Raw genomic sequence first — 13,019 nt, forward strand, 5'->3', positions numbered from 1 at the left:
CGATTGAGGAGATATTTCTAAGCTTAATGACAATATTTGAGGCACCAAACGCAAACGTGTGCTTCTTATCGTTATCTTGATTTAAAAAAACGAAGTTGTTACCGATTGCCAAATTTTGGGCTAATAATTTAAAATTGTTTTTAAAAAATATTTCACTGAACAGCATGATTCATCGAAAAATTTCAAACTTCCAAGTCCTGCACCCTCACACAAGAACACCTTCACCGTCCTGATTAACTATCCCAACTAAGTTCTTTAGATTTAATTTCTCATTTTTTTCCTATTTACAATTATGCAACAATTTAACCCAAAATGTTGAATTTATTTTTATCTTTAAGTAAAACGTTGTTCCAAAATGTTTTGAGCTTATTTATCATTGATTTTACGGCGGAAAACGTAAGCTTTCTGTTTTTCGCACGAACAAGAAAATTTCTGCAGGAAGAGGTTCCATTTAAACCAGGTAATCAGAGAACTTGGCGAATAATTTTAGGGGAAAATTAAACGAAAATGTTTCATTCAATTCTGCAGAAAATTTTTCATCACTCAAAGATGTATTTTTCATCATTTTTTTAACTGTAAATCTCCGATCACGCTTTGTTAACTTTGCATTTGACATTTTCTTATACCTTGTTTTCGATCCGATTCTTGTCTTTAAAGCATTTTATCAAGCACTTCACTATAGAATAATAAAAAAAACTAATTTAGAGACATTTCAAACCGATTTACGGCTACTGAGAGAGAAAAAACATCAAATTTCGAATTGTGTTTTTGGTTTATGCGCATAGCTGCCATTTTAAAATAATAAGCAGAATATTAGGGCATAAATAAACAAAAAATTAAAGCCCAATGACTTTACAGTGTGTCATCACAATGCAAAAATAATAAAAAAACTTATGATAATTTTAATCATGAATTTATTCGAATATATTTCAGTTTGCGATGACTTTTGTGGCGTATTTTTTTCTCTGACCCTTCGTCTTTTGACCAATTTCAAAAATAAAATCTGGCAATATTTTGAAAAAACTACTGGATTTCATTCAGAATGGCATAGGAATGGTGTGAAAAAAAATGGACTTCATATTCGAATTCAGTTTCGCGTTATTTTGATTTTACTACAAAATTTCAATGTATACGAACACTTTTGGGAGCCACTGTATCTCATTTTAAGTTATCTGACCCCTCAGATTATACTTTACGAAGTTACAGTTATTCTTGTTTTTTGAGCAATCACGATTGCTTATTGCTTTCATTTGACTGTTTTGATGTGCTATCATTTTATTTTCTCGCCAGCACTCTCTGCAGCACCACCGTCGACCGGCCTCACGATGCTGCTCCTCTAGCGAAAACCATCTCCAGGTAGCGTCAATATCCTACACTTACACGCATACATACACGCACGTACAAACAAACACACATACACACACACACACATACATACACCTACACACACACACAAACACATACACACACACGCATACATACGGACATACACACACCTACACACAACTACCCACACACTCATGCCTGCACACAGACGCAAACACATATGCCTACACACACATACACATTCCCCCCCCCCTACCACAAACACTCATACACACAACTATCCACACACTCATGCCTGCACACAGACACAAACATATTCCTTCACACACATACACATCCCCCCCTACCACAAACACTCATACACACAACTACCCATACACTCATACCTGCACACAGACACAAACACACACGCCTACATACACTCGTGATTGCGAAAAACATAATTTAAATTCCAAATGTCAAAATTCAAATTAATTTTTTTTTTTTTTTTGCTTTCTCAAAATTACGATTTTTTCATCCCTTACAGATATATTTTTATGCCAAAATTGTTACCTTTCATCTATTATTACAGAAAAAAAGCCAACAATATTTTATAGTTTCTATCAAAGACTTTAAACTAAAAATTTATCTGAACAATATAATATATAGTGAACGATTCATTTTAACACATATCCAGCGTTCTGTTTTTCCGCCCTCCTGTTTCATCTATTCCCCTTTTTCTAGTTCTCAGAAAATAAGAAAGTCTTCTAAATGCTACGCTGTCGAAGTCTCCCCTATTCTCCAAAATTATTACAGAGTTCCTAAAATTTTGTTTTCAAGGCTCAATTCCCTGAAAATTTCCGGAAGAGAGTCCTTTGAATGCCTTGCCCTCCAACAACATGCGAGATTATGTAATATTCCGTTTTTGGGACTTCAATTTCAAAAAAATTTCTGGACCCCTAACACCAACAATATGATCCACAGTCGCGTTTTTCAGCAACTACAATTTCGAAAAAAATAAGAAGAAACCTCTGAACCTTTTCTGATTACATCATTGAAAAACGCTCTCTATTAGGACTTCAATTTTGAAAAATTTCCAGAGTAGAGCCCTAGTACAGCCTTTTCCCCTGCCATCATTGAAGGTTGCCTACAATTACGTTTTTAGGACTTCCAATTCGAAATATTGGGACGGAGATGTAAATCGTTCGAAAAATCGATCGAGGACAATCCTTCGAGTCATATTTTCACTAAAGGCAACAAATATGGTATATAATCGCGATTTAAGACATTAATTTCGAAAATTTTTCAGGGAGGGTATCCGAACCTTTTCTCCCCTTAACATTATCGAAGATCACCTATAAGTTCTATTTTAGAACAAGAATTTTGAAAATTTTCCGAGAGAGACCCCGAAATACCTTTATTTCTACGTGCTCATCTTCGAGTACTAACCGACTCCTTTTCAAAACCAGAAGTTTAATCACCTCATTCTCTCCATAAACAGTTGTATATATACAATATTCAATAAGAGATGGAAGCTTCGAAGCCAATCTTATTCTATGTTCCAGCTCCCCCTACTTCTACGAAGTTCCTACGCCTCTGTATTTTGGATTCATTTTGGTTTTGGCACCTATTGTATAGGTAGGTTTGCCAGTTTTTAAGGGGGCCTAAAGGTAGCTTTTTTTTAAAAAAATCCTGACCAGTGGGACACCAGCCCACTATCTCCATAGGTATTAATTTAGGATGGAGCCTTGGAAGACTTTGACCACAACTGATTTAACCTGAACTAGTCAAACTAGGGCATTTGGTGGACTTTCAACTGTTTGTCAGTATCGAACCTGTGATCCTTTAGCCATGAACGCAGTGTTTTACTGAGCTCGGCCCGTTTCCGCAGCATACTATTTAACTATGTACCGAAAGCAACCATTTAAAGATTATGAGGCTGTATGATTAAAAATACAACCTTAATTTCAAATAAGACCTATTTATGGAATTATCATTTTCCCATTAAATTGTTACAATAGTTTTTATTACTGTCCCTGCAACAAATTACATTGATAAAAAGAAGGAAAATAATTCGTTGTAAAACTGATAATAGCTGTAAAGTTTTTGCTTTATGTCGGAATGTTGAGTATTTACAGCAGGAGCAGTATCCAAGCACTATTTTTTTTTTTTTTTTTTTTTTTTGTGAATGCATAGCTTGTTTTGCATTGATAAGTTGTTACGAGCAGAAGAAATTTTGAGATACAGCTTTTTTACCCAATAATAATATTCATTTTCAACATCAAACTAAAATTTCTGATTGAAACTGAATCTGAAAATTGGTTTCCAGCAGATGAACATTGAGGTGCAATCATGATTCATACTTGGGCATGGACAGTGTCATAGGTTCCTCAAATGAACAGCAATGGCTTTCAATGTATCACGAAATTGCAGTTGCACTGCATTTTCTTCATAGAGATAGTTTCTGGCAGACATTCCCTCAAAGAGAACAAAACGTTCTACGTTGTTCTTTTTAGGCAGGGAACACAAAAACTCAGCTTTCTTTTTAACGCTGTTATTTTGTCATTCACTACAAATGTGGTTACTGTTTCCCTTGGAGTGAGAATTGTCACTTTGTTCAGTTCACAAAAAAGTCGACAAAATATTTATCAGCCATCGTTCCTCATGCAAAACATTGGAAACAGCTGAAAATATTGATGCTTTTTGCTCCAGTTGAAAAACTCTCATTTCGCCTGGAAGTTCATATAACCTTTTAAAACTTTTGTTTTCGATAGCCAGCATAGTTCATATGGAAAAGTAGTGATTTGTACTGCCTACCCATGTCTTCACAAATCTTGCTAAATAGTTTTGACTGCGGAGAAAACGAGATTTGACAAAACAAATTCTAAAGCTTCATCAAGAACCGTCCTGAAATCAGATTGTATTTACTTAATTATGCTGGCATGGCGATGCAAATCACTGTGACGACTACTACTTTTTGATTATTTCATTTATTACGATTTGATTATTTCATTTTTCTTGAAACTAGCAGAAAATAAATTCATGCAACGGCCGAGTCGAAACCCTTCCTCTACTTTGGCGGAACCCAAGGGTTCTGCGGAACACACTTTGGTAAACGCTGACCTAGACAATTCCAGGTTTTACCAGAGCGTACAAACCCCGATTCTTCAAGAATTTTTGTCCTGATTATTTCACATAAAATAAGCATTATTCTTTTATTTAATTTTGTATCTGATATAAGTTAGAACCTGAACCATTAAAATAATTCTTCCATATTCTACAAAACATGTTTTCAGTAATAGGTTTAATAATGAATGCTGCAATATTTCAAAAAGCTATATTTTCGAAATGGCAACATACTAAGCCTTCTTTCCTTTTTAGACAATACTAAACTTCTATACAAAGTAACAGGTCAAGTTTTGACTACTCACATCTCTTTCAACATGCTTTTATCAGGCATTTTTTTAACTTAACCTTTAAATATATTTAATTAATAATAATAAGAAAATAAATTATGACTGAACCAAATGTCAACTTATTGTTTGAGTTTGATATAAAATCTTTTAACTAATGCAACATAATTTTCCTGAGAAGCTTTGAATTAGTTATTGGAACAATTTCTACAAATTGAGATGAAAATGATTTAAAGCAAATTACTTCAGCATATCCTTGAAAACACTCTGGAAACCAGGTTTGTCCTCCAAATGCCAAGCATAGGTATGAACAGGATGCCAACTTGCATATGTAGGATGACTAAATGATGGATGAGTTAATGCAATGCCTAATAAAATAGAGAAAAACATTAATTTAAGCTAAATGTTGTTAAAAAACATACATTGTCCGTTTTTCAGCAGTTGGCACTTGGTCACCCCCCCCCCCCCCCAACAAGTGGTAGAGGACAATTCTATATCTGTTTTGGGGATGAGGCTTCAGACCAACACTGAGAAAGGTTGCTAGTTGGCCATCCTTATTCTGCTGGAAGAAGACGAATGTTCTATAATTTTCTAAGAAATCCTCTCCCACATTCCATCCAGAAAAAAAAGTGTGCTAGAAAGACAATTGTTCGACTTAAAAGTATTCAAAGATTTGCAGTGTATTTCTAGACGTTTCGGGTTAATTTATCATTGATTTTGAGAAGGAAATCCTAAGCTTTCTGTTTTTCACACTAAGTAAACATTTTTAGAAAACAGTGAACAGTTACAGGTGAAATTGGAAGGAAAATTTTTCATTCTATTCTGCTGAAATTTTCACAGCACTCAAAGGTTGGTTTTCTTAATAAATACCATATCACTCATCTATAACTCGGGAAAATGTTTACAAAAACGAACTTCAAAGGCTTATCCTTAACGCGGAGCAAAATTTCCGAAATATTTTCTTGTATTAAAAAGTACACTCGTAGGTCTGTAATTTTCATGTTTTATTCAAACTGAATACTAAAGAAATGAATATTTTCACATTCTAAAGCAATATTTTATTGAATAGTCTCTAATTAAAGCCGTTTGGAGCGTAAGTGACGTTGGAAAAGCGCGGGAAACACGGAAAAACAGATTTGCGAATTTTTTGGATAATTGATAGTAAAATCTAGAAATTGTTCAACGCAAGACTCATAAATCAAATTTCTATTGGTATGAACTTAATGCAAAAGCAATAGTTATCAATAACTACCATAATTGCAAACACTAAACTTTTACAAAAAAAAAAAAAAAAAAAAAACGCAATCTTGAAAACAAATTTTTTTATGCCTTATGGTAGACAAATCGCACATTTACATTCAAAAACTTGTTTCTTGCCCTTCCCTTCATTTTCATTCGTTTTAAAACATAGAAAAGTGGTGTTTTTTTTTTCCTTTTCAAAATGAATGTGAGGGTCTCAAGCCTTATGGAGAACTTTCAATGATAAGCATTTCTGAACTGTCTCTTCTTATTTTAATACATATTACTATTCATTATAGTAATTTAAATTTCATACACAAACAGCCAAAAACGCTTTTTAGCGATCCAGAAAACTGGGAAATTCAGATATCCTGGGCAGCGATGGTCCCGAACTTCCCGGATAACTGGTTCTCTACTGTATATACAATATTTATAGTCCTGAAATTTTCAGTTTAAAAGGTAAAGATTCCCCGGAGACAACAATTAAGCGAAGCGGGGAAATGAAAGGAAAGAACACAAAGATAATTTCAAATTTAAATGCACGCCAAAGTTAATATTGTCTCAATTGCAAGCAGTAGCGATCACCCCCCCTAGCTCTGCTTTCGGGAAGGCGTGCTGAAGTGCCTTCTCCTCATGAATGAACAATAACAGTGGTGCCCAACCTGAAACCCTGCGGCCATATGCTCTCCACGAAGCTGATCCATGTGACTTGTTATGCTCAATATAACGAAGCAAAAACTATTAACAATAATTAATAGAATAAAATATTAAATTCCAGACATGCTTGCAAAAATTTTGGGATATACTACAAGTATAGAAAAAATTACCAAATTTGTGTGATTTGCAACATTGCAACATTTTTTGATTTTAACTCTGTTTTCTATATCACTGCCCTGAATGTCGTAAATTCTTTAGTCTTAATTTTACTTGGTTTGAGATACTAATGAAAATGAATGATAATTTTTGTGGAGTCTCTTTAATCAACTTGAATGCAAATAAATTAAACTTTTGAATGAGGGTGGCAAAATTAGAAGTGAACAAGTACTCAACAACATAGACATATAAGAAGGGTAAAAAAAAAAAAAAAAGAAATACAAAATTATTGATGTTAGTGCAGCATAATCACATGCTAAAGAAAAACGAGCAAATTTTGTAGAAGCAGATGCAATCAGATTTTAAAATGCCTAAAAAATCAGGATATAAAAGCATAAGAAAATGGTAAGATGTGCTAATTTGTGTCACTGTTAAGTCTATGAGATGTGGTGTTTCAATTTCTATTAATGACTTTTTTCTATTTCTTGAAACCAAAAACTGAGGATACATTCAGAATCAGCAATTTTTTTTTCACTCAAAAGATTTTTTTTTTTTTTTTTGGGGGGGGGGGGGGGGGGGGGGGTAGACATATTTTTCTCATCTCAATCAATTTTTAAATTTTAATGTTTTTTTAAACTTTATTAATTTTTGACTTTTTTTCTTGTTTTTTAAGTCAGTTATATGATGAATAAAGCATTCTTTTATGATTCTTTCTTTAACTTGGAAGGAAAATCAGGCTAAAAGCATGATTTTTTTTCATGTGTTCAATTTGGTACCATTTTAAAAGATCGTTATATTTTTTTCAAAACCAATAGTTTAACAAATACAGTAACCTCTCTTTTATGTAAATCTGAATGAACTGTTATTTTTAATATATTTTTTTTTTTTCATAATTTCAATTTAAGAAAATCAAATGCATTGCAAAATTCATGTAAAATACATTGGCCAAAGGACAATGATAATGTAAATGATGCAGTGAAAGTTTCATGTATCAAGCAGAAGTGTCAGAAGCATTGGGAACTATCCCTAAACAGTTTCATTTTAATTCAAGCAGAAGAGGCATTGTTTTAACATGAATATCTTCCGAGTTTAAAATGCTCTCGTCAATATTAGTAGTTAAAAATAAACTCTGCACAATTGATATTTTTGAAAAATCACACAACATTTAGCACATAATCATTCTAATTTCTATTGGCTTCTCTAATCTTTTCAAAAAGCAAGATTGGGAATTTTCAAAACTCATTTTATTTAAAAGCATTGTTAGCATATGTAATGTTATTCATGCTTGTTTCTTTTAAAATAAGGAAGTCCTCATTTATGTGAGATTTTCTTGTGGTTCCCTTTAGCCAGTGCATAAGTGTGAGCTTACTGTACTATCAAATACTTTCAGCAGATAAAGTTCTAGATTGCAACTTTGAGGAATTATAAAATGATTTAAAACATTTAAAAATTACCTGATTCATCCATGAGAAAGGCATATAAAGATTCAGAGTTGGTAAAAAAGGAAATGTCTTCAGAAATATCTGTAAGTGAAATATCAACACCGGTAATTCCAACTAAGTCCCCTTGATGGAAAACTTGTTCAGTAAGGCTAACAACCATGCCTAAAAAGAGGAAATTCAATAATAAATACCTGTTAAATCTTGGAATAAAGCAGTGTTTATCACATTTTACAACCCATAAAGAATAATGGCACTTTACAAAAAATATTTCAAATAATATTTTTTTTTAACTTAGAATGTTAAAAATTAAAGAGGATTACAAGCAATAAAAGATAAAAATACAAGTGCAGTATATCAATGTGAAATGTCTCTTTTTTTAGATAAGAAAAGTAAGAAGTTTGAGAAAAGTAAGATTAACTTAATGATTTTCAAACGGTTTAAGGCAGCATCTAACTACATGTTTCAATAGGGAAATGTGGCGTCATGATTGGGATGTGGTGCTCAGTATTTGAAGTAGTATATGGATGTAGGACAATTGTATTTCATTTCAGGTGGAAAAGAAAATAGCATCAATCTTGAGAAAAGTGTCACTGTACAAAGATTCAAAGCTGCAGAATGCAATTGCCAATTCATGGGGAGTGTAAAATATCATTAATACAGAAATGTATTTGATATTGATAAAGCATGGTTTAACAGTATGTTACATTAAAACTACTTCAATAAAAGACTTCAAACATCATTAAAAATTCAACATTTACAAAAATTGTTTTTAACAATCAATAATAAGAACAAAAACTAATAGATTCTGATTTAGTAAACTGAAGATTATTTTAAGGTAGTGATTCAACAAACTTAACACAAAACTATTAATGTAATATTCTAAAAAGATATGAATCTGGAGAAAAGTATCACTTTACAGAAGTTTAAACCTACAAATAACTCTTGCAAACTCATGATGATCATAAAGTATTATTAATATAGAATTTACAATTGTTTTGAATATTGTTGAAGCAAGGTTTTACGGTACAGTAAAATCAAATCTTACTAATTATACATTACAGTTCAAACATCATTAAAACTTTAACATAATCAAACATTTGTTTTAACAGTCAATAATAAAAACAATCAATGCAATAAGTTACGATTACCTTTACTAACAGGATCAAAATATGGATGAGAAAATAATGGCTTTGGAGACTTATGTGTTGGGAAAGCAGCAAAAATATCTCCAATTGTAGCACTAATATCATTTGTTGAATTGATAGGTATCATAACACCTTTCTGTTAAAATAAAAAGTATTTTCAAAATACATGAGAATCAAAATAAATAATACAAATGCATCAAAACAGCAATATACATATTTGTAAAAGTAAGCAACTGGTCTATGCTGGTATAAGGTACAATGTCTAATACTGGTGTTACAAATGAAAGAATCAAACACTAGGGACATTTTTTGGATATTGAGTTACTTACATTACACGAGTCACTTAAGTTTTAATTTAAAAAAATGTTTCTGAGGAGATACAAGTTTTTTCAGCCAAGTTTCAAAGTAGCTTTGCTGTTTTGAAACTATTTCTTTCTCTCTTTGAATTAACATTCCTGTGGTTATCAAGTTATGGCAAATTATTTACACTTTTTTACTCTAGGAATTTTAGAATTTGTCAGATAAAAAGCCAGAATAGCAATCGAAAAATTTCATTCCTGATAATACAGAAGAATAAAATTAAGTAAGAATAAAAAGTTAACACAAACATTTATGTACAATGATTAAAATTAAGATTGAACATTGAATTAATTGTAAGAGTGAGGGTATTCAACAGGCGCAATCTTAATACACTGGGTTCAATTTTTGATAGATGGAGCAGAAAATTCAGACAGCATCAGCATCAATACAGCTTCGGTATTAAGTTTTGGTGGCTGCATATATTGAAAATACGAAATTGCATTGATAAGTTGTGGCACATGGAAGAACCAGCTTTGCTTTTCCAACGAGCAATTGTTTTTTCCTGTTTTCTAGACAAAGTCTAAAAGAGGGTAAGCAGAAACTGGCAAAAATTTTAAAATCTTAGATAAAAATTTTAGGTGCAAAAGAAATTTCTAAATTTATAGGAAAATACATTTAAAATGGTTTTTGAAACAATATTACTATGTTGAAGTAGTAGTCGTTTTTAGTCTTTCGGGCGACCTGGTTCTGGTGATTGTCGGACCCTGGGAGGGGGGGGGGGGGGACATACTGGAAGGTAGAATTCAAGTGCAGTCTGAAGTTATGTCTCTCAAACATTCATATTCACATGATCCAGACCGCATGGTTATGTCAAAGCAGAAAACGGTTTGACCGATCTGTGCCTTATCTTGCAGCATTGTACCTTGATATGTCAGGCATTGATGCCTCAGAGAATACTTGAAAGGTGAAAACTATGCTTTTCAAATAAAGTGACAATATCATTCAACTTTTTTTAACAAAGTTTCCTGTGGACCCCTCTACGAATGGTCAACGCATCCCGAAGTTTTCCTACGGATCAGTTTGGGAAGCCTTGTCTTAAGTTACTCATTTTCCTTTCATATAATTTTGGGATTTCCACTCAAAAATGCACATCACATGACACATTGAGCTGCTATCACACAGTCTAAAATGGGTGTACAACAATAATTTTGTTCCCTTGGCCAAAATCTCTCTCTTTATATGACACAGTTTAAGTTCTCTATGATTTCAATACATACCAAAATTTCTTGGTTTTTCTTCACAAAGATATTATACTTTCTGAAATTCTGCTCAGCTATATCTAGAAGAAAATCCTTTTCATACATCACTGGTCTTTCATCTGCAATATAAAAAAAGTTTTTGGGCACATATCTTACAGATTTAATTCATTGCATCAAGATATAATACACCTTCAGCAAATTATTTAAAGCAGTTTCATGTTTTTTAAGATCATACTTTTAATTGTCTCTAGTTACAATCTTCATACTTGATTGCATCTACTTCTAAACATATAAATATTGATTAATTGATGCATTTAACATCAAAACTAGCTCAATCCACTTCCAACAACTGACAGGTTAGACAAATATTTTCAGGTTGAGTTCATTTTTAAGAAATAAAACTAGTTTTGTTTCCCCCTCCCCCCCCCCCTTTCTTTACCTCCTCGGTTTCCTAGAACAGATAAGAATATTTTCCTACCCACCTTCACTTAGGCCCCACAATAGCTGAAAATAACAGGGTCACTTTTCAAATAACTGCTTTGAAACTAAATTTTATCATTATTTAAAAGATGAAAACTTTGAGTTAAAGAAGTTAGACTTGAAATTACAAATATTTTGTAGCATTAAATGAATACTATCCACAAATTTGAATTAAAGATGTTTGAATTATCCAAGTTTGACTGAACAAACCTTTTACTGTTATAAATAGGCAGGACTGTATATACATGAATTTACCTCATTACTATGTTAAAGGTTACATGAAAGTCAACTTACCATCAATTAATGCATACGTATTGATTACAATATGATTTTTGGAAAGCACATTTCCATCAGCAATGATCTCTAGCACTTGTTTTGCATCCACTAATGATGACATTAAGCCTCTACTTATATAAGTAACAAGGATTTCATCTGCAAAGTAATTTATAAACATTAATATTACACATTAATCACAAAATTCAGCAAAAACTATTTTAAAAAGAAAAAAAGTTACATTTCAATGATTGGTTGCTATTCTCTATCTTTTGTATAATGTCATAAATGGTCCGAAAGCCAAGTACATGATTTGTTGAATCTAAATGGAATGAAACACATTAATGTAAGCAAAGAACACACCAGAATGAAAATCTAATTGAAAAATAAAAAAATAAATAAATTACTTTGTTTTCTTGTTAAATTGTCAAAAAATTTCATTAGTTCAAGTTTAGTTTCAGTGGTAGCAAACAGCATGGAATGTCCTGAGCAATTTCCTTGGGAGAAATGCACATCAGATGCTAGACCAAATATAATCACCTAAAAGTATAAGTTGAAAATTATTAGAACAGATATCTTATCAGTTTAAAAATCTTATTGGGGGGAAATGGATAAAACTATTTCTAGTGCTGGGCATAATACAGTAGGGCTTTTCCTGCTTGGTTGAAAGAGACTTTACAATTTCTAACAACTTTTTAAAATGAAGCAAAGAAAATTTAGAAGCACACTAACTAATAAAAAAAAAACAACAGAAATAAGTATTCTTACACTAATCGTACGTTTGGCAAAACTAACAGAACAAGACAGATTTGAAACATAAATCACATGCTAAAGTTGAGAAGTTACATGGAGTAACTCTGAAATCAATGAATATAATTTTTTTATTGTAAATTTGCCTTCAGTAAGTTGTTTTTTCCTTGCACTATGTCAAGCCATTAACCCTTAAGTAGTTGCATATTGGTTTTTTCCCTGCCCGTTGTCATATAGTTTGCTCTATCCCACCACCCCTTATATTGATAATGGGGTCCATCTGTATAGCTGATCTGGAGTAACTCCTCCAACCCTCAAACAGAATTCTGTGAATTTCTTTTGGTATTTTAGCTATTGGTCTGTCTTAAGACTTCTGTTTGGGGACTAGTACAATAGACCTCTGGTCGCAGTGCTTGGTTCGGTTGAACCCCCTTTTCTCTCATTTCATTCGTTCGGTACTTTAAGGTTACATAGATTTCAAAAATGTATGTTGGGCATTTAGACCAATAGCGGGACAACCTAGTCAAGTCCCCAACAGTTACATTCTTTCAGTGCATGCTGTAAATATTGTTTGTCATTATACATTTGCATAGTAAATGG

General features: G+C 32.4%; 1 protein-coding gene across 1 annotated transcript in view; it reads right to left on the reverse strand.

Annotated features, from left to right (window-relative positions):
- The window catches only part of LOC129224353 (VWFA and cache domain-containing protein 1-like), a 55,115-nt gene that overhangs the window by 26,928 nt on the left and 15,168 nt on the right, over positions 1-13,019 (reverse strand). Inside the window, exons 7-13 of the mRNA XM_054858796.1 lie at positions 12,077-12,209; positions 11,911-11,991; positions 11,691-11,828; positions 10,935-11,035; positions 9,361-9,493; positions 8,225-8,374; positions 4,963-5,086 (exon numbers count right to left, since the gene is read on the reverse strand). Of these exons, the coding sequence (XP_054714771.1) occupies positions 4,963-5,086; positions 8,225-8,374; positions 9,361-9,493; positions 10,935-11,035; positions 11,691-11,828; positions 11,911-11,991; positions 12,077-12,209 (860 nt within the window). The remainder of the gene's footprint in view (positions 1-4,962; positions 5,087-8,224; positions 8,375-9,360; positions 9,494-10,934; positions 11,036-11,690; positions 11,829-11,910; positions 11,992-12,076; positions 12,210-13,019) is intronic.

The sequence above is a fragment of the Uloborus diversus genome, chromosome 6 (genome assembly GCF_026930045.1).
Source record: "Uloborus diversus isolate 005 chromosome 6, Udiv.v.3.1, whole genome shotgun sequence".
Lineage (NCBI taxonomy): Eukaryota > Metazoa > Arthropoda > Arachnida > Araneae > Uloboridae > Uloborus > Uloborus diversus.